Source organism: Macrotis lagotis, chromosome 2 (assembly GCF_037893015.1).
Source record: "Macrotis lagotis isolate mMagLag1 chromosome 2, bilby.v1.9.chrom.fasta, whole genome shotgun sequence".
In the NCBI taxonomy this organism is placed as follows: domain Eukaryota; kingdom Metazoa; phylum Chordata; class Mammalia; order Peramelemorphia; family Peramelidae; genus Macrotis; species Macrotis lagotis.
In genome coordinates, this window is record NC_133659.1 from 197,123,013 (window position 1) to 197,149,101 (window position 26,089).

Here is a 26,089-nt window from a genome sequence, read left to right on the forward strand (position 1 = left end):
GGGAAAAGACAAAATAGATTTGGAGGTGAAGGGGGCTCAAGAGGAATATCTGAGAGCTCTCCCCTTAACTAGTCCTGATATACCTGTTCCTGTGTATAAAGGTTGGTATAGAGCAAGTGCCCATCTTGGGTGATGTGGCAGGACCAGCCAGGGGGTGTGTAGGGGTCAGTTGTTTGACCTGGGGTTGGGGAGCCCAGGCTGGGGTCAGTGTAAGAGCTTCCTGGAGAGTAGTCTTCATCTGGGTAGCATGTCAGCTCCTCTGGATAATCTGCCTCTGGTGTTGGTGGCTAGAACACACCCACATCAAGAATCAGTGCATGGTTCCACCAGTTTTGAATGTCCTTTCCTACCCAAGAATCCTCTACTCCTTTAGCCCCATCCACCACCCACCTTCTACCTCCCTGGGGAGCTCGGCTCCACCCCAAGATGAGTTCTTCCTTACCCATCCCTGCTCACCCTTTGGTCCATGGGGCTACAGGGAGCAAGTTCTGTTTGCATCTCAGGGCTGGTGGGCTCTTCCCACGCAGTCTCACCGGTCATGGGGTTGTAGAAGAACACCCTCCGGCTCCCTTCATCCCAGTATTGATCCCATTCACCTTCAGGACCAGCTGGGCTGCCCAGAGGGGACAGAGAGGCAGTGGGACTAGATGCAGAGCCTGGCGGCCTGAAGGGAGATTCCCAAGTGGTCTCCCCAGTGCTTGGGTTATAATAGTAGGATCGTCCACTGCCTGAGTCCGTATGAGTCTCCCACCCCGGGCTGGGAGAGGTAGGGGATGGGACAGGGGCAGGGGCAGGGGCTGAAGCCAGAGCAGGAATTCGCTGCTGCCGCTCCACATTCACATACACAGGATCCAGAGAATTTTCAATCTGTGAAGGAAAGAACAAAAGGTCAGAAGTCATAGAAAAGGTGAGAAGAGGGGCAGCTAGGTGGCATAGTAGATAGAGCACCAGCCCTGGAGTCAGGAGGACTTGAGTTCAAATCCAGCCTCAGACATACGCTTACCCAGCTGTGTGACCTTGGACAAGTCACTTTAACCCCATTGCCTTAAATAAATCAAAATTAAAAAAAAGAAAAGATAAGAAGAAAAAGCATCAAGTATTCGTCCATCTGCTACTGAGAAGGAAAAGAATTAGACAAATAGAGAAAAAAGTTTGAAATGATTTCCCTTTAGAGCTTTCAATTAAGATTCCTTTCCTAAGAGGGTCTTAAATCCAGTCAGTTTCTCCTCTGGAAGGCTGACCACTTTCAAGAAGTCAGAACTGCATATAAAGAATATTCAAGGGGCAGCTAGGTGGCACAGTGGATAGAGCATCAGACCTGGAGTCAGGAGGAACTGAGTTCAAATCCAGCCTCAGCTACTTACTAATTACCTATCTGTGTGTGACCTTGGGCAAGTCACTTAACCCCATTTCCTTGCCAAAAAAAAAGAAAAGAATATTCAGATTTCTGAATGAACTCTACAGCTAAATATCCATCACTCTCACACTGTATCACTATTTTGAGCCTGGACATGATAGAAACTTCAGTCAATACTTTGTAATACTCTGTAATACTTTGTAATCTCTTTAAGAATTATCCTCTTTCCAAATATACATGTACAACTTTTAACAGATAATTCATTGCTACGGGGAGGGTAGTAGAAAAATGTGGAACTCATAAGCTAACAACAGGATCAGTGTTGAAAACTACCTTTGGTTATGTCATTCTCCAATTGATAAATGTTCAAAGGATATTAACAGGCAGTTTTCAAATGAAGAAATTAAAGCTATATACAATCATATGAAAAAATGATCCAAATAATTACTGATTAGAGAAATGCAAATTAAAACAACTATTAAATTAAAATTCAAACAAATTCAAACAAATTCAAACATATCAAACTTATCTGATTGGTTAAGATGACAAAAAGAGAAAACAATCAATGTTGGAAAGGTTGTGGGAGGGTTGCAACATTAATGCACTGTTGGTGGAGTTGTGAAATGATCCAACCATTAGGGAGAGCAATATGGAACTATGCCCAAAGGGCAATAAAACTGATTATTCTCTTTGATTTAGTAATACCAATTCTAGGCCTATATCCAGAAGAAATCATAAAAAATGAGAAAAGTCCCACATGGTACAAAATATTCATAGCAGCTCTTTTTGCAGTGACAAGAATTGGAAATTGATAGGATGTTCATCAATTGGGAATGGTTCAAAAAGTTATGGTATGTGAATGTTATGGAATATTACTGTTCTATAAGAAACCACACTGATTAGGAAATCCAAAGAACATATACTTTCATCCAACACTGTACAACAAAGATGGAAGAACACAAACATTTATTAAGAATCTACTATTCATCTGTAAAATGAGCTGGAAAAGGAAATGGCAAACCACTCCAGTATCTTTGCTAAGAAAACCCCAAATGGGGTCATGAAGAGTTGAATAAACAACTCAACAACAAACATCCTAATTACAGGCCCAGCATTCTAACCACTACAACACCTAAATAGTCAAAAACCTTGGGGCGGCTAGGTGGCATAGTGGATAAAGCACTGGCCTCAGAGTCAGGAGTACCTGGGTTCGAATCCGGTCTCAGACACTTAATAATTACCTAGCTGTGTGGCCTTGGGCAAGCCACTTAACCCCATTGCCTTGCAAAAAAAACTAAAAAAAAAAAAAAACCTAGAGAAGCAAGAGAAAAGAGATGCTTTCAGAAAAAAATAAACAGTGCAATCAGAGGAAAACAAGATGAAACCATGACCAGAAATCTTGGGCACCTGATCACTTCAGCACTATATACCTGAGGGTCAGAAGTCCTTAGGGTTTACTCTACAGTAATTATAAACTTGGCACAATACCCGCATTCAGACAGTCACTTGGGCCAGAAATCTTCTATTTTTCCTCAACCCAAATTGTGGCATGGGAATTTTACTGAGTTGTAAGAAATTCCAAAAGAGATGATTTCCCTAGGAAGTCAGAACTGAGGCAGACTGAAGTGAGCAGAACTTGAATAATTTCTATAATAACAGTGTAAAGAAAAATGCTTTGAAATACTTTGAAAAACTGAAGCACTCTGATCAAATTAATGTCCAACCACATCTTCTAAGGTCCTGAGGTTCTTTGCTGAAGCATGCTACTCCCTTCCTGAGAGAAGTATTTTGGGATATGATCACAGTGTGGATTTGATTTCTTGCCTATGCTTATCTGTGGTAAGAGATTTGCCTGTTTTTATATAATTGAGGATGTGGTAAGAAGAAGGGAAGTATCAATGGTGATACAAAAAAAAAGGGAGGTCATTGAAACATTTTTAAAAGTACAAAGAGAAGGGGCAGTCAGGTAGCACAATGATAGAGTACCAGCCCTGAAGTCAGGAAGACCTGAGTTCAAATGTGACCTTAGACACTTGATACATATTAACTTTGTGACCTTGGGCAAGTCACTTAACCCCATTTCCCCACAATAAAAACAAAAACCTAAAATAAAACAGCTTTTTAAAAAGTATATAGAAAAATGTAGAAAGATATTCAGAAAAGGTACAATTATTTATTAAGGACCTATTATAGGTCAGGTAATGTACAAAGACAAAAGACAGTCCTAAGCTCTAAAGGAGCTCATAATCTAATGGGGGAGATAATATGCAAGCAACTATATACAGAAAGCAATAGACAGGCTAAATTGGACATAATCAACAGAGGGAAGAACTTAAAATTAAAGGGGATTGGGGAAGTGTTCTGGCATAAGGCAGAATTTTAACTGAGACTTAAAGGAAGATAGAAAAACCAGGAGATGGATTTGAGAAATGAGAGTTGGGGGCATGGAAAGCAGCATGCTCAGAGACAGAGAAGTGGTACAGTTTTGAAAATAACGGGGTAATTTATTATATGCTTTTTAAAAAAGAAACTAGAATAGAAGAGAGATTGCTTCATACAATCTTTTTTTCTCCTCTACTTTGTATACGGAAATGTTTGTGGTTTGGGTTTTTGATATTTTTTTTTTTGCATTGTAAAATTCAAGATAAAAAAGAAATTAAGAATTAGAAGTAAAAAATAAACTAGTTTACAAAAGATGCATTATTTTATAAAGTTCAAAAGAATAGTAACAAAACTCATCCAGAGGAACAAAAGGTCAAGAATATCAAGGGAATTAATGAAAACAAAATGCAAAGAAAGGTGACCTGGCCATATCAGATCTAAAATTATATTATAAAACAGTAGTCATCAAAACTGTTTAGTACTGGGGCGGCTAGTGGAAAAAGCACCAGCCCTGGAGTCAGGAGTACCTGGGTTCAAATGCAGTCTCAGACACTTAATAATTACCTAGCTGTGTGGCCTTGGACAAGCCACTTAACCCGGTTTGCCTTGCAAAAACCTAAAAACAAAACAAAACAAAAAACTATTTGGTACTGGCTAAGGAAAAGATCAGTGGAATACAGTAAGTACAAAAGAAACAGTAGTAAATGATTATAGTAATCTATTGTTTGATAAACCCAAAGACTTCAGTTTCTGGGCTAAAAATTCACTATTTGACAAAAACTGCTAAGAAAACTGGAAAAGAATATAGCAGAAACTAGGCACAGACCCACATCTCTCACCCTTTACTAAAATAAAGCTGAAATAGCTACAGGATTTAGATATAAAGAGTGATACCATAAGCCAATTAGGAGAATAAGGAATGTCCATCTGTCAGATATACTACTGGAAGGAGTTTATGACCAAATAAGAGATAGAGAACATTCTAAAAAGCAAAATGAATAATTTTGTTTACATTAAATTAAAAAGGTTTTACACAAATAAAACGAATGAAACAAAATTAGAAGGATTACAGAAAGTTGGGAAATAATTTTTATAGCTAGCATTTCTGATAATATATAGATAATAATATATAGAACTGAGTCAAATTATAAGAATACAAGTCATTCCCCAATTAATAAATTGTCAAAGGATATGAACAGGCAATTTTCAGATGAAGAAATTAAAGTTATCTATAATCATATTTAAAAATACTCTAAATAATTATTGATTAAGGAAATGCAAATTAAAATAACTCTAAGGTACCACCTCACACCAATCAGATAAACCAATGGCAATAAAGAAAGTGATCAATATTGGAGAGAATTTGGGAAAACTAGGACACTAATACATTGATGTTGGAGTTATGAACTAATCACAATTCCTGGAGAGCAATTTGGAATTATGGCCAAAGGGCAACAAAACTGTGCAGACCCTTTGATTCAGCACAATACCACTTCTAGGACTGTATCCCAAAGAGATCATAAAAAGGGAAAAAGATCCACATGTACAAAATATTTATAGCAGCTCTTTTTGTGTTGGCAAAGAATTAGAAATTGAGGGATGCTCATCAAGTGGGACATGGATGTACAAATTATGGTATATATATGAATTTGATAGAGTATTATTGTTCTGTAAAAATAATAAATGGATTAAAACTTGGAAAGATTTAAATGAACTGATGCTGCTGAAGAAAGCAGAACCAGGAGAACATTGTACACATAAACAGATCAAATATGATGGACTTAGCACTCCTCAATAGTACAATAATCAAAGACTTTTCTAAAGGACTTGTGGTGGAAAATATTATCCACACCCAGAGAAAGAACTATGGAATCTGAATGCAGACCAAAGCATATTATATTCCATTTTTAAAATTTTATTTTATGCTTTATGGATTTGGCTTTTATCTTCTTATGGGTTTTTGATTCCTTTTGTTCTGATTCATCATTTATAACATGACTAATAAGGAAATATGTTTAACAAAATTATACATATATAAACTATATCAGATTACTTGCTGTCAAGGTGATGGGAGGAGAGAAAGTAGGGAGGGGAAAAAAACGTGGGACCCAAAATCTTATAAAAAAAAATGAATGCTGAAAACTGTCCTTACAGATAGTTGGAATAATAAATAAATTTAAATTAAAGTAAAAACAAAAGATGCAGAAAACTGTAACCAAATAAATAGTGAATCTTTTGAAAACAGAATGAAGTAAATAGAACATAATCATTCCACAAGACATCAAGAAACATTAGGACAAAGTCAAAAGATTGAAATTAAGGAGTACCTAAACAACAGATCTGGAAAATAGAAACAGGAATGATCATTTAGGAATCCTGTATTCCCTGAATGCCCTGACCAAACAAATCCTAGATTCTATATTTCAAGAAATCATCAATGAAAACTGATCAAATCTATTAGAATCAGAGAGCAAAGTGAAAGCCAAACAGAAAATCCATCAGTTACCTCCTTTGGAGAGAGGCAGTATAGTTTATCACTGGAAAAAGGAAGTTCAATGGTCAGTAGTCGGACATTGTCTTGTTCAGTGTCCTTATGTTTTCCAAAAATTTTTTTAAAATGCTTTTTCTGGTTCTACTTATTTTGCTTGGCAACAATTCATCTAAATCTTCCCAGTTTCTATGAATTCTTCATACTTATTTCTTATGATAACATAATTTGTTCAGCCATCCTCCGATGATGGGTGCACCTGCTTTCTTTCCAGATCTTTGTGACCACCAAAAGTATTACTATAAAGGAAATGGATCAGAGAAAATCTGAGATCAAATTTGGGTTATTTATCCTAAATAACGCTATTGAGTGCAGGATAGTCTTATGAGCAAAATGAAGAAGCTTCTCAATCAAATCAATGATCAATTATAAAAATAAATCACAGTTATCCATTCCTTCCATATCACAGGGGTACAATTTGGAAAATCTACATAAGATTTTTTTGGCCCTCCCATCATATAGAAAAGAAGCCTGAATTATTATAGTATTAAAAGATAAAATATGTTGATATTATATAATAGTATACATATATTTTAGGCATTTCTAAGTTTCTAAATTTTTTTCTGTATCACCTGCTGACCTTTGCATGTCTTCTGTTGCTTCTGCAAAACTTCCAAAAAAATCACATTTAACTTAATCACATTTAATTTCTTATGCTGACTCACAATATATCAAAAATGCAATGGGTAAAGTAGTGATATGGCAGAAATAATCATAGCATGTTGACTATAAGATGCTGACAACCGGTGGGGCATAGGAGACTTATAATTGGCTGAGAGGATTAGTCATATCCAATTTGACCTTCATAAAAAGTAAATTCGAGTTTCTCTATGTCATCCCACTAAGTTTCTTGGATAGGCAATGGTCCTGAGTAGATTCACCGTTGCAAGAAACTTGATTCCTAGTCACAACCCCTGAGGGCTGAAGAAAGAAATGAACTAGAGAAAAAAGAGCATTGGATTTGGAATTGGGGAGCAAGGTTAAAATCCTAACTCTGTAACCACCTGTGTGATCTTTGATAAGTCCCAACTTTTCTCAGCCTTAGTTTCCTCCCCTTAAAAATGAGGGGGTTGAATGTCTCAAATCACCGATAAGAGAATTTCAAATGAAAATAGCTGTGGTTACATCTCTTAAACTATTAAACTGGCAAAAGTGAAAAAGATGGAAATATTATGTATTTTTTCAGATACATCTCTATGGCAGATCTTTTTTTTGGCTTTAATTCTTTGTCACAAAGAAAGGTTAATCTAGATTAAGGTAGAAAAATGACTGAAAAAAGACAAAGGCATTAAAAACTTTAAAAGGTCAGATACATTAATACATTATTGGTGGAACTGTGAATTGACCTAACTGTTCTTGTATACAGTATCCAATCTCGTGAGAAAAGTTGCTAAAATGTTTGCAATCTTTGGCCCAGCTGTTCTGTCACTAGACATGTATACCAAGGAAATCAAAGATAAAAGAAAGGCTCCATAAGTGCCTTTTTAATAGCAGCAAAAAACTTAGAACAGTAAGTACCCATCACCTAGGTGACACAGTGAATAGAGTGTTGGCACTGTAGTCTATAGGACCTGAGTTCAAATGTGACTCAGATACTCACTACCTGTGTGACCCTGGGCAAGTCACTTCACCGTTTGCCTCAGTTTTCTCATCTGTAAGATGACCTAAAGAAGGAAATGGTGAACCATTCCAGTATTTTAGCCAAGAAAATCCCAAATGGGGTTATAATGAATCTGATACAAATAATCAGCTAAACAATGGTAATAAAGAATTACCCAAAAATTGGGAATGACTGAATAAAATATACTATTACAAATATACTGGAATATTATTAGTGCCTCATGAGAAATATCAGAAGATTCATATGAAATGATGACAAAGAAAAAAAAGGAAACCAGGAGAACATATATACAATGACTTCAAGAAATAAAATAAAATAATGTAAAAAAGCACCTGAATTCAGAATGAATGAAATGACCTATAGTGATTTCAAAAGTCAGGGGCTAACTTGCCAAATGCAGCAAATGGGAACAGATATAGTTATATTGGTCGGTTTTGCTTGACTATGTAATAAGAGACTGTTTTGATATGAGGAGAGGGGATTTCAATCAATCAAAAGGTTGCCTTCTTTATGCAAAGCAACAGGTTAGGCATTGAGGATTTAAGACAAATAATTGAAATAATCTCTACTGGTAATGAATGTACATTCTAATGGAATTTAGGAAAATTGATTATGATGTACTTTTTTAAAAGTTAAGAAAAAAATGAAATGAAATGAGTGACTTAGAAAAGACAAACTCTCAGGTTTCTTCTAGCTCTAAGTCTATGATGCTATGACCTCCGGAGGTTAGAAGTCCTTGATGTCTATTCACCATTTGATAGATCATTCCTGGCCACCCTCCCTTCACAAGTGGAGAATGAATGGTAACATGCCCAGTGACTCTGATATCATAATTCTCAGGCAGAATCTAGGTGGCCAAGTCAAAGTGAAGCTGGAGAGACTGACATCAGATATGAAGAAGAACTTACTGAGAACAAATAGTTAGGTTATAGCCATGGGAATTCTTTCCTGGAAATCATTAGGCACTGGCATCCCTACCAAATATAAACTGAGGAGGATGGAAGATGCAGTCAGGAGTTGAACAAGGGCAGATTGCTATGTGAATGATTGAGACATGTAATATCTGAGCATTAGCACTGTCTATCACTTCAGATTATCTAGTATTTTCTTATGTGGGCTTCCCCATTAGAAGGTCAGGGTGATGGTAAGCCAGATGATGCAATGGATAGAACACTGACCCTGGAGTCAGGAAGACCTGAGTTCAAATCCCACATCAGATACTTAATAATTACCTAGCTGTGTGAACTTGGGTAAGTCACTTAACCCCAAACCAAAAAAAAAGAGAGAGAAGGTAAGGGTGGCTAACTGGGCACAGTGGATAAAGCACTGAGCCTGGAGTCAGGAGGACCTGAGTTCAAATATGACCTTAGAAACTTACTGACTGTATGACCCTGAGCAAGTCACTGAACCCTGTTTGCCTCAGTTTCCCAGTTCCGTTAAGTGAACTGGAGAAGGAAATGAATGGCAAACCATTCTAGTATCTTTGTCATGAAAATCTCAAAATGGGGTCATGGAAGAATTGGACAGAACTAATGAACCAAAAAAGAAAAGAATGCAAACTCAATGAGGACAGGAATTTCTTTGTATTTTGATAGCTGACTCAAAATTATGCTTATATTAGAAACTTAATAAATAAATGCTCATGTCAGAAAAAAAATTAATCATCTCTGGAAACAGTATGTATAGAAAAAGCACTCGACCTGTCCTCAAAAGACTTAGGTTCAAATCATGCCTATACCATCCACTTTTCCAATTTGAGCGTCTATCACCACCTCTGAGGGGGGGGATGGGCTTTATGAACCCTAAAAGATCTTCTAGCTCTATGTCCACATTAATTTTTCACCAGTTAGGTGGTACAACGGACAGAGAACTGTGTATAGAGTCAGGAAGACCTGAGTTCAAATCATGCCTCAGATAGCTGTGCGATCCTGGGCAAATCATTTAACCTCTGTCTGCCTCAGTTTCATCAACTGTAAAATGAGAATAATAGCACCTGTCTCCTAAGATGATTCTGAGGTTCATATGAGATAAAATTTGTAAAGAATTTAGCATAGTGACTGACCTATACTTGGCACTTAATAAATGCTTATTCTCTCCCTCTCAACTCTAGAGTAAGGGAAAAAAGATGCCTAAAGAAGTGACTCTACAAGGGGTGTTTTTATTTTCAGGGCTCTGCTTTAGCTTGGCGGGATTGTCTCCTGAGTTACATATGAACCTCCTGAGAGACCTGACCTGGAGTCAGGAAGACCCAGGTTCATATCATATATGTCCCATGTATGGTGGCGCTGCTATCATCCCCTTGGAGCTGTAAGAGATGTCCCGCAACAGGTTGGAAGGAAGGTTCTGAACATATTGTATAGAGGTTTCATTTTCCTGCACTCCTAAGACACTTCAAGAACTTTTCATAACCAACAATGTCTGTGGGGTTTTCTTAGCAAGGATATTGGAGTGATTTGCCTTTTCCTTCTCCAGTGGATTGTGGTAAACAGGTAAGTGATTTGCCCAAGGTCACACATCTAGGAAGTGTCTGAGGCTGGATTTGAGCTCAGGTTTTCCTGACTTCAGGCCCAGTGCTCTATCCGCTGAGCTATCTAGCTATCCTAAGACACCCACAATACCAACTTTGAAGTGTTGGTCTATGAAAGAGGAATTAGTTATATCCTGCAATCCTAGAGAGCAAACCTAAAACTGGATAGGGTAGTGAAAAGATCTAGGAGTCAAAAGGTCTGGGTTCAAATCTTGGTGTGCACATGAACTATGTGTTTGATTTTGTTTTAATTCCTCAGTGAGCCTCAGTTTCCTCATCTGTAAAATGGGAATACTGATATACTGGCCAGCCTCACAGGGTTGTTATGAAAAGAGTACTTTGCATTACAAAGCAAAGTGTCATAAAACCATGAGCTAAGGAAGGAAGGTTTCAGCAGAATATAAGAAAGAACTTCTTAACTGGAAAATAGAAGGAAGGACAGCTAGTTGGTGCAGTGCATAGACTATCAAGTCAGGAAGACTTGAATTCAAATCTGGCTTCAGGCACTTATTAACTGTATGACCCTGGGAAAGTTACTTAACACCAACTGCCTAAAAAAAAAAAAGAAAGAAAAAGAAAAGAAAAGGGAACTGCCTTGGGAAGGAATGAATTGGCAGGGATGCCATAGGGGGCTTCTGATTTGAGGAGGTTGGACTAATGAGTGCTTCATTACCTGGGTACACATGTTACCTCTAACCTTTCAGAGTCTCTTCTCTAAAAAAAAATTGGGCACTGTTCTTCCTACCTCATAGGATTGTGAGAGTCAAAGTGATTCATCAACTTTAAAGAGCTACCTAAATACCAGTTATTCTCATTGTTATTGGGAAGACTTCTGAAGTCCCTAGAGAGTAGCCTCTGCAAGGGCTGGCTATCCTATGGAGTTTAGGCCACAAGGCAGGTTCCAGGGTGAAAAGCTTCTCTTAGTGGTTCGGACACACTTCCTGTCCAGCCCATCTTCCCTACCTCCCCACCCCCCAGGACCGGACACTCACACAAAACTATGGTATGTCCCAATCCTTTAAGGGGATGTTTCCTATTGGCCACCAACCTCTGCAAAATGTGCCAATGACCTCTATTGAGTTTGGGTGAGAAAGCCACAGTTCTGACCCCAGAAGCTGGGTATGAGATATAGATCAGGACTGATAGGGAGCATAAGATCAAAGTGTAGGGATTAACAGACCCCATTCCTCAGAATGTTGTGTTCTCTAGGTCTCAGACACACACACACACACACACACACACACACACACACACACACACAGCCATAACCACAAACCCCCTCACACACACACCCCTTTCTTCCAGTCTTGCTATGCTTCAGGATCTCGGACATTATATGAGAAAGGCACCTACAAATAATCAATACAGGCGTCTAACTCAGAAGGGATCTTCTGGGGCAGTCCACCAGGTCCAGTTAGGATGGGCTCCACTCATCTTTTTCAGTCTTGCTACCTAAAGATAACCAGGTTCTCAGAAGAACATTGTAAACCCTAACAGCAACATGGGGGTAATGATAACCTTAACAGACTTGCTCATTCTATCAGTGCAACAATCAGGGATAATTCTGGGGTATCTGTGATGAAGAATACCATCTGTATCCAGAGAAAGAATTGTGGAGTCTGAACAAAGACCAAAGACCATTACCTTTAATTAAAAAAAATCGTTATATAATTTTGCTATCTCTTATATTTTATTTTTTTCCCTTAAGGATATGATTTCTCTCTCATCACATTCAACTTAGATCAATGTATATAATGGAAACAATGTAAAGACTAACAGACTATCTTTTGTGGGGGGGTGGGGGGAAGCGAGAATAAGGGAAAAAATGTAAAATTCAAAATAAATAAATTATTAAAAAAAAAAAGATAACTAAGTTCTTACCACATTCCACCCCACCCCTCTCACAACACTTCCTGATAACAGTCACCCTCTCCTGGTCAGGCCTTCCTCCTTCTCACACTGGTAGTAACACTTTCACCTCTCCAGGCCAGCCCCAACTCTCTACCCCTCCTCACCATGCCCCCTACCCCATCAGCCTATTCCCACCCCCTTCCCTTTCTTCTCTCCTGGGAGAGAAAGAGAGCACTAGCTCACAAGGCAAAGCATCCTGGATTCCTCTTCATCACCATCCAAGACTCATGATGCTTGCAAAGCTCGAACCCCATTTGTCTCTTGCAAAGCCTCAAAACCCAGCTCCAAGAAACCCCCATCCCAATTCTTAATACATGCTCTATTTCAGTCATATTCTGATGACAAACCAGGTGATATTTGGTGTTCCTATGATTTCCCCCACCCCTTCAAAATCCCCACAACTCTGCCCCTCCCAATGATGGTCTTTCTCTCACCACATCCCTAATACCAACCTCCAAAGGGTCCCTGGCACCAAGCCCCTCACTTGGGCAACTCGCCTGCCTTCGAGAGGCCTGACTCCGTCTCCGGCTCAGCTTGGCAATCATGTCTACCATTCTAGCCCCCTCGGGACCAGCCAGAAACTGGACCCTGGGTTAGTTCTGGGGTGTGGAGCCCACGGGAGCGCAACCTCAGGGATGGGGCACAGGGGAGCCCAAAAAGAGAAGTTGTCCAGAGGTGAAGGAGGCTGGGTCTCCAGCACATTTCCTGTCAGGGCCAAGGGAGCGGAAGTGTTGCTGGGGGTGACAGACAGAGAGGCAGAGTAGGGCTTTCAGGGGCTAAAAAGTCAGCTGATATTTTTACACTCGCTGGTATGACAACAGAAGCCCTCTGGAAGAGGATAGAGCCAGGATCTGGTCAGCCCCTTGTCCACATTGACATCACCCCCAAACCCCAAAGAGAATCTCCTTTCTTTGTGGAGAGCCACAAAATTTCAAGGACAATATGCTGTGGCCAGCTGATGGGAATGTCCAGGGAATGACTTTCTCGTTATCTATCCCCCTTCTTCGACAGTCAGAGACAAGAGAGCAACTCTGACGCTCTACAACCAGGCAGATGCCTAGTGTCTCTTAGCCCAAGAGTCCCTTAATGTTTATCAAATCCTCATGACAGGACGGGTATAACTTCTTCCCCTCACTACTCCTGGAAAGCCAGCTCCATGGTGCAGTGGACAGCTGTTGGGCCTAAAGTCAGAAAGACCTGAGTTCAAATCTAGGCTCAGTTACTTCCTAGCTATTTGATGCTGAGCAAATCACTTAGTCTCTATCTGTCTCAATATAAATAGGAATAACAATAGCACCTATCACTCAGGGTGGTTGGTAGGATCAAATGAGAAAAAAGGTCCCCGTACTTATACACAGTAGGTGCTTAATAAATGCATCTTGTTTTTCTTTTCCCATTGCAGATCAATTTGAGACTCACTAATCTCCTACTGTCCTGAACCATGCCTGATCCAATGCATCCCTGAGCTCCAGAAAGTTGGGTAAGAATGTATTGCTGCTCAGAATTCTCCTCTGGCATCAGGGGTCCACAGAGTATGAACTGATAATTTGTTTTGCTCATGGTCCCCCTGTGAGTCATCCTGGATTCCTATTAAGCAGCCTCATTCCCCTGCAAGGTATTTCTAAGAGAGGATACTTAGAAAGACAAGGCCAAAGTCTGGGGCTAGTGTTATACAGGTGGGTTAAAATGTAGGAGAGAAAAAAAAAATATTGGAAGAAGGGAAATGTCTGCTCCAAAAGGAGGAGTGAATGATGAAGAAAACCAGAGTTTCAAACACAGATCTAATCCAGTAATTCCACTTGAACTGCAGCCCCTGAGACCTTGGGTTTAATGCAGCAATTCCTCACTTTTTTTGGTGCCACAGACCCCTTGAGCAGGCCAGTGAGCCCTATGCACCATCTCCAGAATCATCCTTTTAATTGCTTACAATTAACTTCAACTAGCATGTATTTACAGAACCTTCAAATATTGCAAAACATTTTACAGATATTATCGCTTTTGATTCTCACAACAAACCCTCAGATAGGTTTTACTGTTCTCCCCATTCCACACACAAGAAAACTGAGATTAAATAGCTTGCCCAGGCAACACAACTAATGAGTGTCTGAGGTGAGATCTGAAATCAGGTCTTCTTGAATCCAAGACTGTTGATTGATTCAGTGCGCTGCTAAACTGCTACCGGTGTCTCTGCACATACATATGCATACACCATCTATCACTCACACATATTGTATTTTTGTTTAATGTATTAAAATTTTTAATTACATTATTTCTCAAATCAGGTTGGTGGTCTTGTGGGGGTATAAATTGATTTGTCTCCATCTATCTTCCTATCTAATTTATCTAGCTGTTGTGCAGATGCATACCTTAAGTATATATGCATATTTATATGTGTGTTTTTCTATACACACCCAAATGCACAGAAGATTAAGAATGTCCACTTAACTAGAGACAGCAACTGACTATAAGTATGATTATAACCCCACAAAAGCCCCTGTGTCGTTTTTCCTTTATCTGCCATAGCATGGGGCTCCTCAACTTTATCACTCCCATGGTGCTACCATGCTTCCAATCAGCCACAGGCTCCAGTAATTCTTAATTCTTAGGTTAATAAGATTTCACGATCATAGATTTAGAGCTGGGAGGACCCTCAGATACTCCTAATCCAACCTCCTCATTTGTTTTTTTTGACTGAGGAATATGGAAGTTAAATGATTTCAGAGGCAGAATTTCAACCCAGGTTTTGAGATTGATAGAAGCTTTTCTCCATACCATTCTCTTGCCCTCATTCCCCACCTTCAATACATCAAATATACCTTCTACTCTTTTGGTCTCTACCACACAAGGCCTCCACCCTGATTCAAAGTCTAATGTAACTGAAACATATTTAAGAAAAATACAATAAAACACAGATAATCTTACATATTAAAACTAGGTCAAAATTAGTCCCACAGGTGGCTAGGTGGCGCAGTGGATAAAGCACTGGCCCTGGAGTCAGGAGTACCTGTGTTCAAATCTGACCTCAGACACTTAATAATTACCTAGCTGTGTGGCCTTGGGCAAGCCACTTAACCCCATTTGCCTTGCAAAAAAAAAAAATTAGTCCCACAGGGATCCTTACATTTGGATATCTCCCTATCTCTTTTGAGTTTGACTCTGCTAGTCTAATTACCTCTTACCTGGTCTATTAAGCTCACCTTCTAACTAAGTTCCCTGCCTCTGACCTCTTTCATTCAAAAGGGGTCAAAGAATAGAAGTTTCCCAAAGAAGGGGTGTCAGTCCCTGGTTCTAGAATATCTAGAGGTTTCCTATTGCCTCTAAAGTAATGTACAGACTCCTAATCCTAGAATTTAAGGCCCTCCAATTTACCTTTCCAGGTTCACTTCATCTCACTCACTTACATACTTTATACACCATGTTCCTACCAAACTGTGCTAATTGTTCCTAGACTTCATGTTAACCTCAATTATTCCACATGAACACACTCCCTTCTCATCTCTGCCCATGGAAATCTCTTCACTTGAGGCTCATTTCCAGAATAAGTTTTCTCTGATTTGCCCACTTCCCTCCAAACCATGGCACCATCCTGAGTGAGGGGAAGGGAATAAGCTTTTATAGAATACCCACCCTGTGCCACACACTTTGCCAAGTGTTTTTTTATACAAATTTTCATAACAACTCTGAAAGGTGCTATTATGACTCCCATTTTAGAGATGAAAAAATTGAGGCAAACAGTGGTGCAGTGATTTACCCAGAGTGCAGATAATAGAGGTCTGAGATCAACTGAAAATTTCCAACCTCCCCCACTCAGTTTTCCTGGAGATCTCTCCTTGGTCTTACCCATCACTCTATGGGATATTATTGCCATTATCTCTGTGTCAGCTGCCCATCATCCCTACCCAAACAGACAAAATAAACAGTTTGAGCACAGACCCTATACCACTTTTCGTGCTTGGATCTCCAGCACTTGCACACAGTAGACAATTTAGAGGAATGAAGATGAAGCACATGACTCACTTCCAATAGAGTGGGGATGGACTTAAAATGCAGAGTCCATAGGTCTGAGAAGGTTACTCAACCACACAGTAAAGTCCAGTGGCTCCCTATTACCTCCAGCTTCAGGAAAGAAAATGGGGATTTGGGAATTTTAAGATCATGATAACTTTTGTACCTTGCTTTTATTCAAGTGCAAGAACTTCAGAAATCATAATTCAACATTTCAACCTTTGGATTTATGAAGAATCCTCTAGATCCTTGGGGTCCTTTCTCTCTCTGTCTCTCTTATCTGTCCTTTTTCCTGTCTCTTTCTTCTTCTACCCTTTCTTTTTCCTTCCTTTCTTCCATTCTTTTCAATCTTTGTCTTCCTTTTTCTCTTTTATTCTATTTCTCCTGTTTGTCCCTTTTTTCTCTTTCCTCTTTCTCTCTCAGATTCTATCTCTCTTGTTGGTCCTTTTCTTTCTCCTGTCTCTGTCTCTCTGTTTTTCCCTCCCTCTCCCTGCTCCTGCTTTCAGGCATTCTCAATGATTGCCTGGAATTCTCTCCCTTCTTCTCCCTGTCTCCTGGCTTCCTACAGAGGAAATAATGCATTAAATAAATAAAGTTAATTTTTTTTAATCCCCCCTTTTTCAGAAAGCCTTTCCCCATCCTACTTAATTGTACTGCTTTCTTTCTATAAATTAGTTCCAATCATCCTGTCTGTGCTTGCTGGTACATAATTCTTTGCAAGTGGTCTCTCCTCATCAGACTGTAAACTCCTTGAATGCAGGGACTTTTTTCATTCCTTGTATCCCCAATGCTTAGTATAGGGCCAAGCATATTGCATCATAGGCACTTAATAAAAGTCACTTTTTGACTTGACTCTCTATTTTTCATCAACAGTTCTGCTTGGTTAGGTCTTCATATGTCATCAAGCCTACCCTCAGGATAAGTAGATCACTTGAATTCTCATCATCTAGCTAAGGATTCAGACTTTGGGACTCAGTACCTTGGTGCAATATAAATAGAGGAATGAATCAGAAGGATTCCTCTTTATGAGTTCAAATCCAGCTTCAGACAATTGCTAATTGTATGATCCTGGACAAGTCATTAACCCTACTTGCCTCAGTTTCCTCATCTGAAAATGAATTGGAGAAGAAAATGACAAACCCATCCAGTGTCTTTGCCAAGAAAACCTCAAAGGGGATCAGGGATAGTCAGACTTGACTGAAACAACTGAACAACAAGACTCAACTCCCTAAATGGTTTCTCTCCTCTGTTTAGAGGTCTAAAGGGTAGAGCTATAAACTCCCCCAAAGCCTTCCTCATCAGTAACTCTGCCTGACTGACTCCATTCAACATAGCTACCTTAAGTGGGGTACCCCAAAGTGGCCCACAAGAAATCCTGTAAGGTGTGTATCACATCCAATGGGTCCATAATAACAATAATCGCAAGTAGAGATTATTTTCTTTTTCTATATCACAGATCCCTCTGGTAATCTCATGAAGTTTATGAACTCCTTCTCCCAAGTAATGTTTTAAATGCAGAAATATAATATTAATACAATATAATGAAATTAAATAACAACAAAGGTCATGGTTCCCAAGTTAAGAATCATGGCCCAAATGGGTAGCTTCTTCCTTCTTTCTGCCAGCTAGACCAATTAGTTCTCAGTCCAATTGGAGGCCCCCACTCTATCTTAGCCTGGGGTTCAGTAAATTAGCCTGCCCATCCCAGGCCAACCACTCCCTGGCCCAGCCCAGGCCAGACTTTACACTCTCGGCTGTTAAAAGAATTTCCCTCTTTTGTATAGATTCCTTCCCTCCTTCCTCCTTCCATCTCTCAACACCCCTCTGCTCTATGCCAAACAACCACTGAGTTGGATAGAAAGATAGCCAGGGAGAGAAGCATTACCACCCAATACTAATGGAAGGATCTATAGATTTTTAGAAACTGTTGAGAACACCTTTAGTTGGAGAATCTGACTCTTCTAATAGTGAGTTCCCAGTCCCACCACAGCAGCCTGACCCAGATACTAGACTGGGTTAAGTTGTGAGGCTCTTGGGGCTTAAGCCTTATGCAGCCCATCACTTGTGACTCGGCTCCTGTGGCCAAAAATCCTGTCAGAGGCTTAGCAGTCAGATGGTCCAGGGAAGGGGTCAGAGCAGAACAGAGACAGTCCTTTCATAAACAGAATGGGAAGTCTGTCTGTCTTTCTGACTCACTCCCTCTCTCTCTCTCTCTCCCCTCTCTCCCTCCCTCCCTCGGTAGTGAAACATATATACATACCCCTTCCTTCCTAGTCTGTTGCCCAAGGTTTCAAAGTAGCACATACTCATTCTCTCTCCTCTCTTCCTCTTTCCCTCTCTCTTCTCTTTCCTCCCTCTTCTCTCCCTGTCTCTTTTGTCTCCCTTTTCTCTCCCTTTCTTTCTTCTCTCTTCCCCATCTTCTCTCTCTCCCTCTCTCTCCTCTCTCTTCTCCCTCTCTCCTCTCTCTTCTTTCTCCCCCTCTTCTCTCTCCCTCCCTCTACCCTCTCTTCCTCTCCCTTTATCTCTTCTCTTTCTCCTCTGTCTTATCTCTCTCCCTTTCTTTCTCCCTTCTATTTCTCTTCCCTCTTTTCTCTCCTCTCTCCCCCTCTTTGTGCCCTCTCTCTATCATCTTTATCTCTCTCACCCCCTCTTCACTTTTTCTCTCCCCTCTCCCTCTGTCCTCTCCCCTTTCTCTCTTCTCTCATACCCCTCTATCTTTTCTTTCCTCTCTCTTCTCCTTTCCTCCCTCTTTCTTTTTCTACCTTTCTCTCTTCTCTTTCCCCTATTTTCTCTCTTCTCCCTCTCTTTCTCTCTTTTCTATTTCTCTCCCTTCTCTCTCCTTTCTCCCCCTCTCCTCTGTCTCTTATCTTTATCTCTCTCCCCTCTCCCTCTCTACCTTTCTCTCTTCTCTCATCCCCCTCTGTCTTTTCTTTCCTTCTCTCCTTTCACTTCCTCTCCTCTTTCTTTCTTTTTCCCATCTATCTTCTCCCTCTTTTCTATTTCTCTTCCCTCTCTCTCCTTTCTCCCCTTTCTCTCTCTCTCTCTCTCTCTCTCTCTCTCTCTCTCTCTCTCTCTCTCTCACACACACACACACACACACACACATACTTTCCTGCCCAAAATAGCCACTCCAGAAGGAGATAAAAATCAAGCACCTACCTTAAAACATCCCAGAGCAATAGGATATACTGAGCCTTCAGGGAGAGAGGAAGGGATGAGAGGGCCTAGCTATGAGGAAGGATAGGAGGTCAAGATCCCATGCAGGCGGTGGGGAAAATGCTCTGAGGCTATGAGGGAGGTCCTGCAAGAAGCCCCAGATAACTCAGGAGAAGTTCTCGCCTCTATCTCAAGGAAATAGGGTGAGCCCAAAGGTCAGCAGGAAGTAAGAAAAATATTATTTATATCCATCATATGCTAGGCACTGTGCTAAGTGATTTACAATTATTATCTTAATCCTCACATCAAGTGGGAGAGATGGGGAAGGGTGATGCTATTTTTATCATCTCAATTTTACACTTGAGGAAACCGAGGAAGATGAGGTCAAGTGACTTACGCAGGGCCACATAGTCAGAAAGTGTCAAAACCTGAATTTGAAGAAAGGGGGCATCTTTGCAGGGAGAGGGGGAAGGGGCCTTGACCAGAAGCTCAGTCTGTTGCTCCATTGTGTCCAGCCTGCTCTCCCTTCCTCCGAACTTCAGCAAATTCTACTAAACCCTTTATTTTTCAAGGCAAGTAGCCAAGTTCCTCCTTCCCTTTCCTGTCATTCCTTGGGGCTCACCCTTCCCATATTCAGCATCTTCATCTCCTACCCCCTCACTGAAGAGTGATTCTGGAAGATACCATCCCCTCCTCAGCTCTCCATTCCCTCCCTCCCCACTCCTCACCCCGGTCTAAAACTAAGTTATGTCCAAGTTGAGATGGAGTTGGGAACTAGGGGTATCAACAAAGACAGAGGCCCTGGGGTCCCCAGAACAAGCCAATGGATAGATGTCCATTCTCTTCTCTCTATTCTTACCTAACCCTACCCTTCAAAGTTAAAGTTTCCTCCCATCACAGTGATATAGGGTGAGGCTGGCCAAGAAAATGCTGTGGAATCCAGACTCAAAATTAAAACATTTCTCACTAAACCAGTCAAGAGGCTCAATCTGGTTACACAGAGTTGGGGAGTGACCAGAACAGGAAGAAAACCTATAGAGGTATGTAGTCAACTCTTCAAGGTCTATAACTCCTTCTCCATTCTGCTCCCAATCAGAAGACTCAGGTTAAAATCCTGACTTTAACATTTATAACTTGTGTGACAATTTTGAGCTTTGGATGTATGATCCCCATTATTTTATCCATTTTTTTAAAGGCAATTGGGTTAAGTGATTTTCCCGGGGTCACACAACTAGTAAGTACCTGAGGCCAGATTGAAACTCAAGTCTTTCTGACTCCAAGCCTGGTACTCTATCCTCTGTGCCACTTTCCTTTCTACCCCCTCTCCCTATTTTAAGAGGCAGCAGCAAATTCTACTTGTCTCTACTTGTATGACCTTGGGTAAGTCATTAAACCCCCTAGGTCTCTTTTTTGTAATCTGTAAAATTAAGGGGTTGACAGCAAAGGTCTGTTCTAGGTCTAAAATATTATTCTGTCACCCTATGAACGATATGGTGAAAAGAGCTGGTATTGGAGGTGGGTTTAAATCCTCAGCTCTGATCTTTATCTACATATCTGACTTTGGCTAAGTGGCTAAAGCACAGTCCTGACTTTACCACCACCTTATTTTGTAATGGCTCATGGCTATTACCTCCAGGCTCAAATATAAAATGGTGGTCATCTTTCAACTTCCAGATCTTTTCTCTGGTTATCCCCCAAGCCACAAATGCTCTTTTTTTCCTCATCTCTCCTAATCTGCCTCCTGGCTTCCTTCAAGCTTCCCAGGACTCCTTAATCTTAGTGCCTTTCCTCTGAGATAAACTCAAATTGAGTCCATCTATATTTTATTTGTGTCTTTGCATGTTGCATCCCCTATTAGACTGGGGGTCCCTTGAGATGGGGGGCCTGGATCTTATTTATCTTTCTAGGTGCTAAATCCCAGCCTTGGGTCAGTAGAGTGGGGTGTGGTAGAAGAGAGGAGTCAGTAGGTAAGATAAAGAGAATCATCACAAAGGAATCTATACCAGTACCTGAAAGATTTGGGATTTGATCAGATCTGGTTTGGGAGCTTTGTCATTGCACATGTACTACCAATCTATCACTAAATGGATAAGGGACTAAGGCAGTTAGTAACCCAATGAAGAGTTCAAAACCAGCCTCAAACACTTCCCAGCTGTGGGATCCTGGGCAAGTCACCTAGCCCTGTTTAACTCAGTTTCTCATCTATAAAATGAACTGAGAAAAAAAAATGTGTGTATATGTGTGTATACATATCTATGTATGTATGTATGTATATATAATACTTTGCAACTTTATGTCTGAATATAAACATTAGCTTCTATTATCCACTATACTAGACTTTCTGTACACAATTCAAGCAAAAGGATGAAAACTTCCAAATATAATTGCTAAGTTTTTACATACTGCTTTTGGACCATGGAAAGTGGTTCAGGATAAGGCAGAGGATGCTGAAATGACTTATAACTTCATTCCTCTAGGTCTCAATCTATAAAATGGAGAGAATATCATCTTTTTCTCATAACCTTGTTGTGAAGGTCAACTGTTTTTGTCCCATCTGACTCTTTATGACTCCATTTTGGGGTTTTCTTGGCAAAGTTTTAGAGTGGTTTTCCATTTCCTTCTCCAAATCATTTTAAAGATAAGGAAACTGAGGCAGTTAGGTAGCATAGTGAATAGAACACTAGGTCTAGAATCAGGAAGATTCATCTTTGTGAGTTCAGATGTGGTCTCAGACATGATTGAATATTAACAATCTGAGGACACAAAGTTAAATGATTTGCTCAGGTCCCACACTTAGTGAGGCCAGATTTGTCACAGGAAGACTCCAGGCCTGGCACCCTATCCCCTGGACCACTGAGTTGCCCCTCAATTCAGGTAAAGCACATGAAAAGCACATTGTTTCTCCTCCCTGCCATGTTCCAAATAAAAGCAACTAATTGAAAAGTATTCTCACTTAGATCTTGTGGAGTCCCCAGCACTGGCTCTGACAAGAGCAGATATACCCACCACAACTGTCATCCTTGCTAAGAGGGAAATCTGAGGCTGGTGGAGTTCTGAGTAATAGGTGAAAAGTCTGGCACTCATATGGTGAGCCAGGGGGTCTGCCTAGGTGCTGAGGAGCCACCTAAGAGAGCCTGGTGCATGGGAGGCCCAGGTCAAAGCTTCTGTTCTGGTCCACAGTGAGATAAGGCTGGTGGGTGACCAGTCTGATTGAAACAGGGAACCCCAGTCTTCAACAAACAACCCCCCAAATATTTAAGTTTCTACCTGTCTAGCACTAGACTGGGTGAGGGGGGGGTTGGGTGAAAACAAAGACAGAAATGTGGCACTCCCTGTTTTCAAAGAAGCTTCATTCTTAGAGATCAGTCAGGCCTGAATCTGTCATTTTTTAAAGGAAGAAACTGAGGTCTAAGAGATAAAAGTGATTTGTCCAAGATCACATAGCTAATAAGTAGCAGAAGTAAGACTGTCCAATCCAGGCCTTGGCTCCTTCCACTATCTCATATAACACTCATGTAATTATGTTGTGTGAACATATGCCTGAATTGTTTTTCAGTCACAGGGTTTTCAATTAAGTATCTGCAAAGAGGGGCTGTTCCCCCAATTTGCCATAGTGACTTTGTGAGGTTACCTGTCCTCTCTTACTGGGTAGTTTCAGAAAACTTTGGGTAGGGAAGAGTTAGAAGTGGAAGAGCAAAAGAGAGATGATCATTGTCTAGTGACCTCCCCAAAACATAGAACCAACACCCTAATCCACAGGGCCTGGGTGGGCCACAGAGGAGGGGTGCAGGGGTAAGGGGTAGAGGATGAGGAAAAAAGCTGAGAAAGGAGAACATAATCGACTGTATGGGAGCTGGATCCCCTGGGGGTAATTCTTCCTGCATTTCTTCCGAGTCCAGGTGGCAGATGCTGAGGCCCCTGGGTCAGGGGGCAGTGTTTCCCAACTCCCTATTGACATAATCCACACTCCTGCCACAAAAGAGCCGGGACCCAAGAAGTATGAACAGAAAGGGAAGAAAAAGAGTTTTTTCATCTGTCCCCCCTATGCTTTCCTATTGTCAGCCCCAAGTTCAAGAAACCTAGAAATTGGAAAACAAATGTCTCCACCCCTCAAAATCTAAACATGAACTTGTGACCCTAACCTTCAAGGGTCACATCCTATCTCCCCCACTGATCCTCCCCCAGATATTATCTCCCCTCTTCTCCTGGACATCACCATTTATTTACTTCATCTACTCCTGGGCTGCCAAGTCCACCCCCCGACAATGTTACTGACTATCCTTTCAATGTTGGCACTGACCATCCAGTCCTTCCTTGATATCAGTACAGGCTGTCCCGTGCCTCAAGACCTCAGCATTCATTGTCACGCCTCCCTTTCAGATGTTGGCACTAAGAGTTCCTCCCTGTTCTGGAAATGGTCACAGATTGTCCTCTCCCCACTCTTCACTACCCTCGGTCACTCTGAAGAGTCAGGGTCAGGGAAAGAAACCAAACCAAAATGGGTTGACTCAAATCCAGGAAAGCTAAAGGGCTAGAGATGGTGGGGGGGGGATATCCTGGGAAGGGGGTGCTGAGTTTAGGAAATGGGGAATTTTGAAATACAGTAATAAAAATATTTTTAAAGACAAATTATTGGATCCCAGATTAAGAACCTATGTTTTGGACCTGGTGTGGCCTTCTGGTCTAGTATATGGGTCATATTCAGAAGGGTGAGTGCCCCACATCTTTGGGGAAGGGGTCCCATCTTCAACAGACCTCTCTGGTCATTAAGGCTAATAGTGCAAGAATGCCTGGGTCAGTCTGGGGTTGGATTTGGTGAGTCAGTGAAAGGGCTTGGCCATTCTGGGAGACAGACAGACCAGATATGAATGAAACTGGTGGGGCTACTGGAGGAGAAGGCAGAGAGTCACCCCCTAGATTCCACCCTTTGCTCACTAGGGATAGCCTTTTGGCAAACAGGATCTCCAGGCTCTCCCAGATTGCCTCTCAAGGACAGCATGTGATCAGGGCCAGGGGTGCTCTTGTTTGGTTCTGGGAAATAAAACCTTAATTTTCAATCACTGCCAGATTTGAGACTAGCCTAAGGAGTTTAAGAAAGTTAAAAAATAGGGGTGCCTGGGGAAGGCAGACAACGAATGCAGAGAGGGACCTTGAGGAGAACTGGAGACAAGAAAGAGGGGAAGGGCAAAGAATGGGCCACCTGGACTGGAGGTCACCAGGTCAGCTAAAGAAGCAGAGGAAGGAAAGGAGGAGGAAAGAGAGAGAGGCCCAGCCTCCTGCTCCATGCCCAGCTCTGCCCCGGAGAAGCCCCTGTTCTTAGGAGGCTACAGTTCCCAGGATTTGGGAAGGAAAGGTTACTCACTGTTCTGAGCAGGAGGGGGACTGGCAGGTGGCTGGCACCCAGCACCTCTCCTTCTCCTCTCCTTCTTCCTGCCCCTGCCCAGCTCTGGCCGCAGCCCAGATCTACAGATCACCGGAGGCTTCAGTCTCCTCCCAGGGCCAGGGGGCAAGAGACCAGGTGGGGCACCTCTGTGGCTATTTGCATAGGGAGGGGCCAAAGCCTCCTTGGCTGTAACCCTTTCTTTGCTGACCCATGCCTTGGCCTTCCTTACGGGCTGGCTCAAGGAGGAAGGAGGAGCCTGCCTCTCTGGAGCTCCACATTCACAGCCAGCCTTGGCTGGCACTGCCACCTAAGCCTTCCCTGCCTCCTGAGGGAAGGGGAAAGGCAAACGCTGGCAAAGGCTCACTGATATGTTCTCCTCAATGCTCCAGCCTCAAAAAGACCCATTTATCTTTCATTTACACTGGTGATTTCTTGTCAATCCATACTTCTATAAATTTTGTTTCCCTCATTAGAATATGAGCTCATTGTTTTTTCAACTTTTTGTCTTCAGCCCATAGCACCCAGGCCCTGACATACAGATTAGACACTTAAACATTTTAGGATAGGACCAATGAGGGAATTTGCTTTAGGTGACTAAATTTATTTGTTACAAGGTATTTTCTTCCATGGAGGTAGAGAGGAAAAAATAAATGCTCATTTAAAAAATAAATTAAAAATAATTTTTAAAAAGAGGGGAAAAAATCATAGTAAGTCCTTAATTAGTGCTGACTGACTCATTTGCTAGCAATGAGGTAAAACAGGAAAAAGGCCTAAAATTAATGGTGTCAAACTCAAATAGAAATAGGTGTCACTAAACCACAATGACTTAGTTTAAATATGTATTATCTATGTTTTATCATACTTTTTAAAATTTTGTCAGATATTTTCTAATTACTTTGCTATCTCTTATACTTTATGTTTCTTCCTTAAGGATATGATTTCTCTCTCATCACACTCAATTTGGATCAATGTATAATATGGAAATAATATAAAGATTGACAAATTACCTTCTGTGGGAGGTAGGGGGAGGGAAGAAGATTAGGGGGAAAATTGTAAAACTCAAAATAAATAAAATGTTCAAAAAAAAAGGAGTCTAATCCAAAAACAAACAAATGAATAAACAAACAAACCCCAAAATAAAAGTAATGAACACTACAGGAAAGTTAATTTGTTTCTGGGGTGGCTAGGTTACATAGTAG

At 41.0% G+C, this 26,089-nt stretch overlaps 1 protein-coding gene across 4 annotated transcripts in view; it reads right to left on the reverse strand.

The window, feature by feature from the left end:
- Nucleotides 1-26,089, reverse strand: part of ARHGAP27 (Rho GTPase activating protein 27) — a 60,580-nt gene that overhangs the window by 14,759 nt on the left and 19,732 nt on the right. For 2 of the 4 annotated variants that reach the window (XM_074224377.1, XM_074224378.1), the window contains exons 4-5: nt 457-867; nt 84-287 (exon numbers count right to left, since the gene is read on the reverse strand). In XM_074224377.1, the coding sequence (XP_074080478.1) occupies nt 84-287; nt 457-867 (615 nt within the window). Of the gene's footprint in view, nt 1-83; nt 288-456; nt 868-12,798; nt 18,544-24,869; nt 24,966-26,089 lie in introns of those variants that run through there. The other 2 variants (XM_074224380.1, XM_074224379.1) reach the window with 2 other exon arrangements.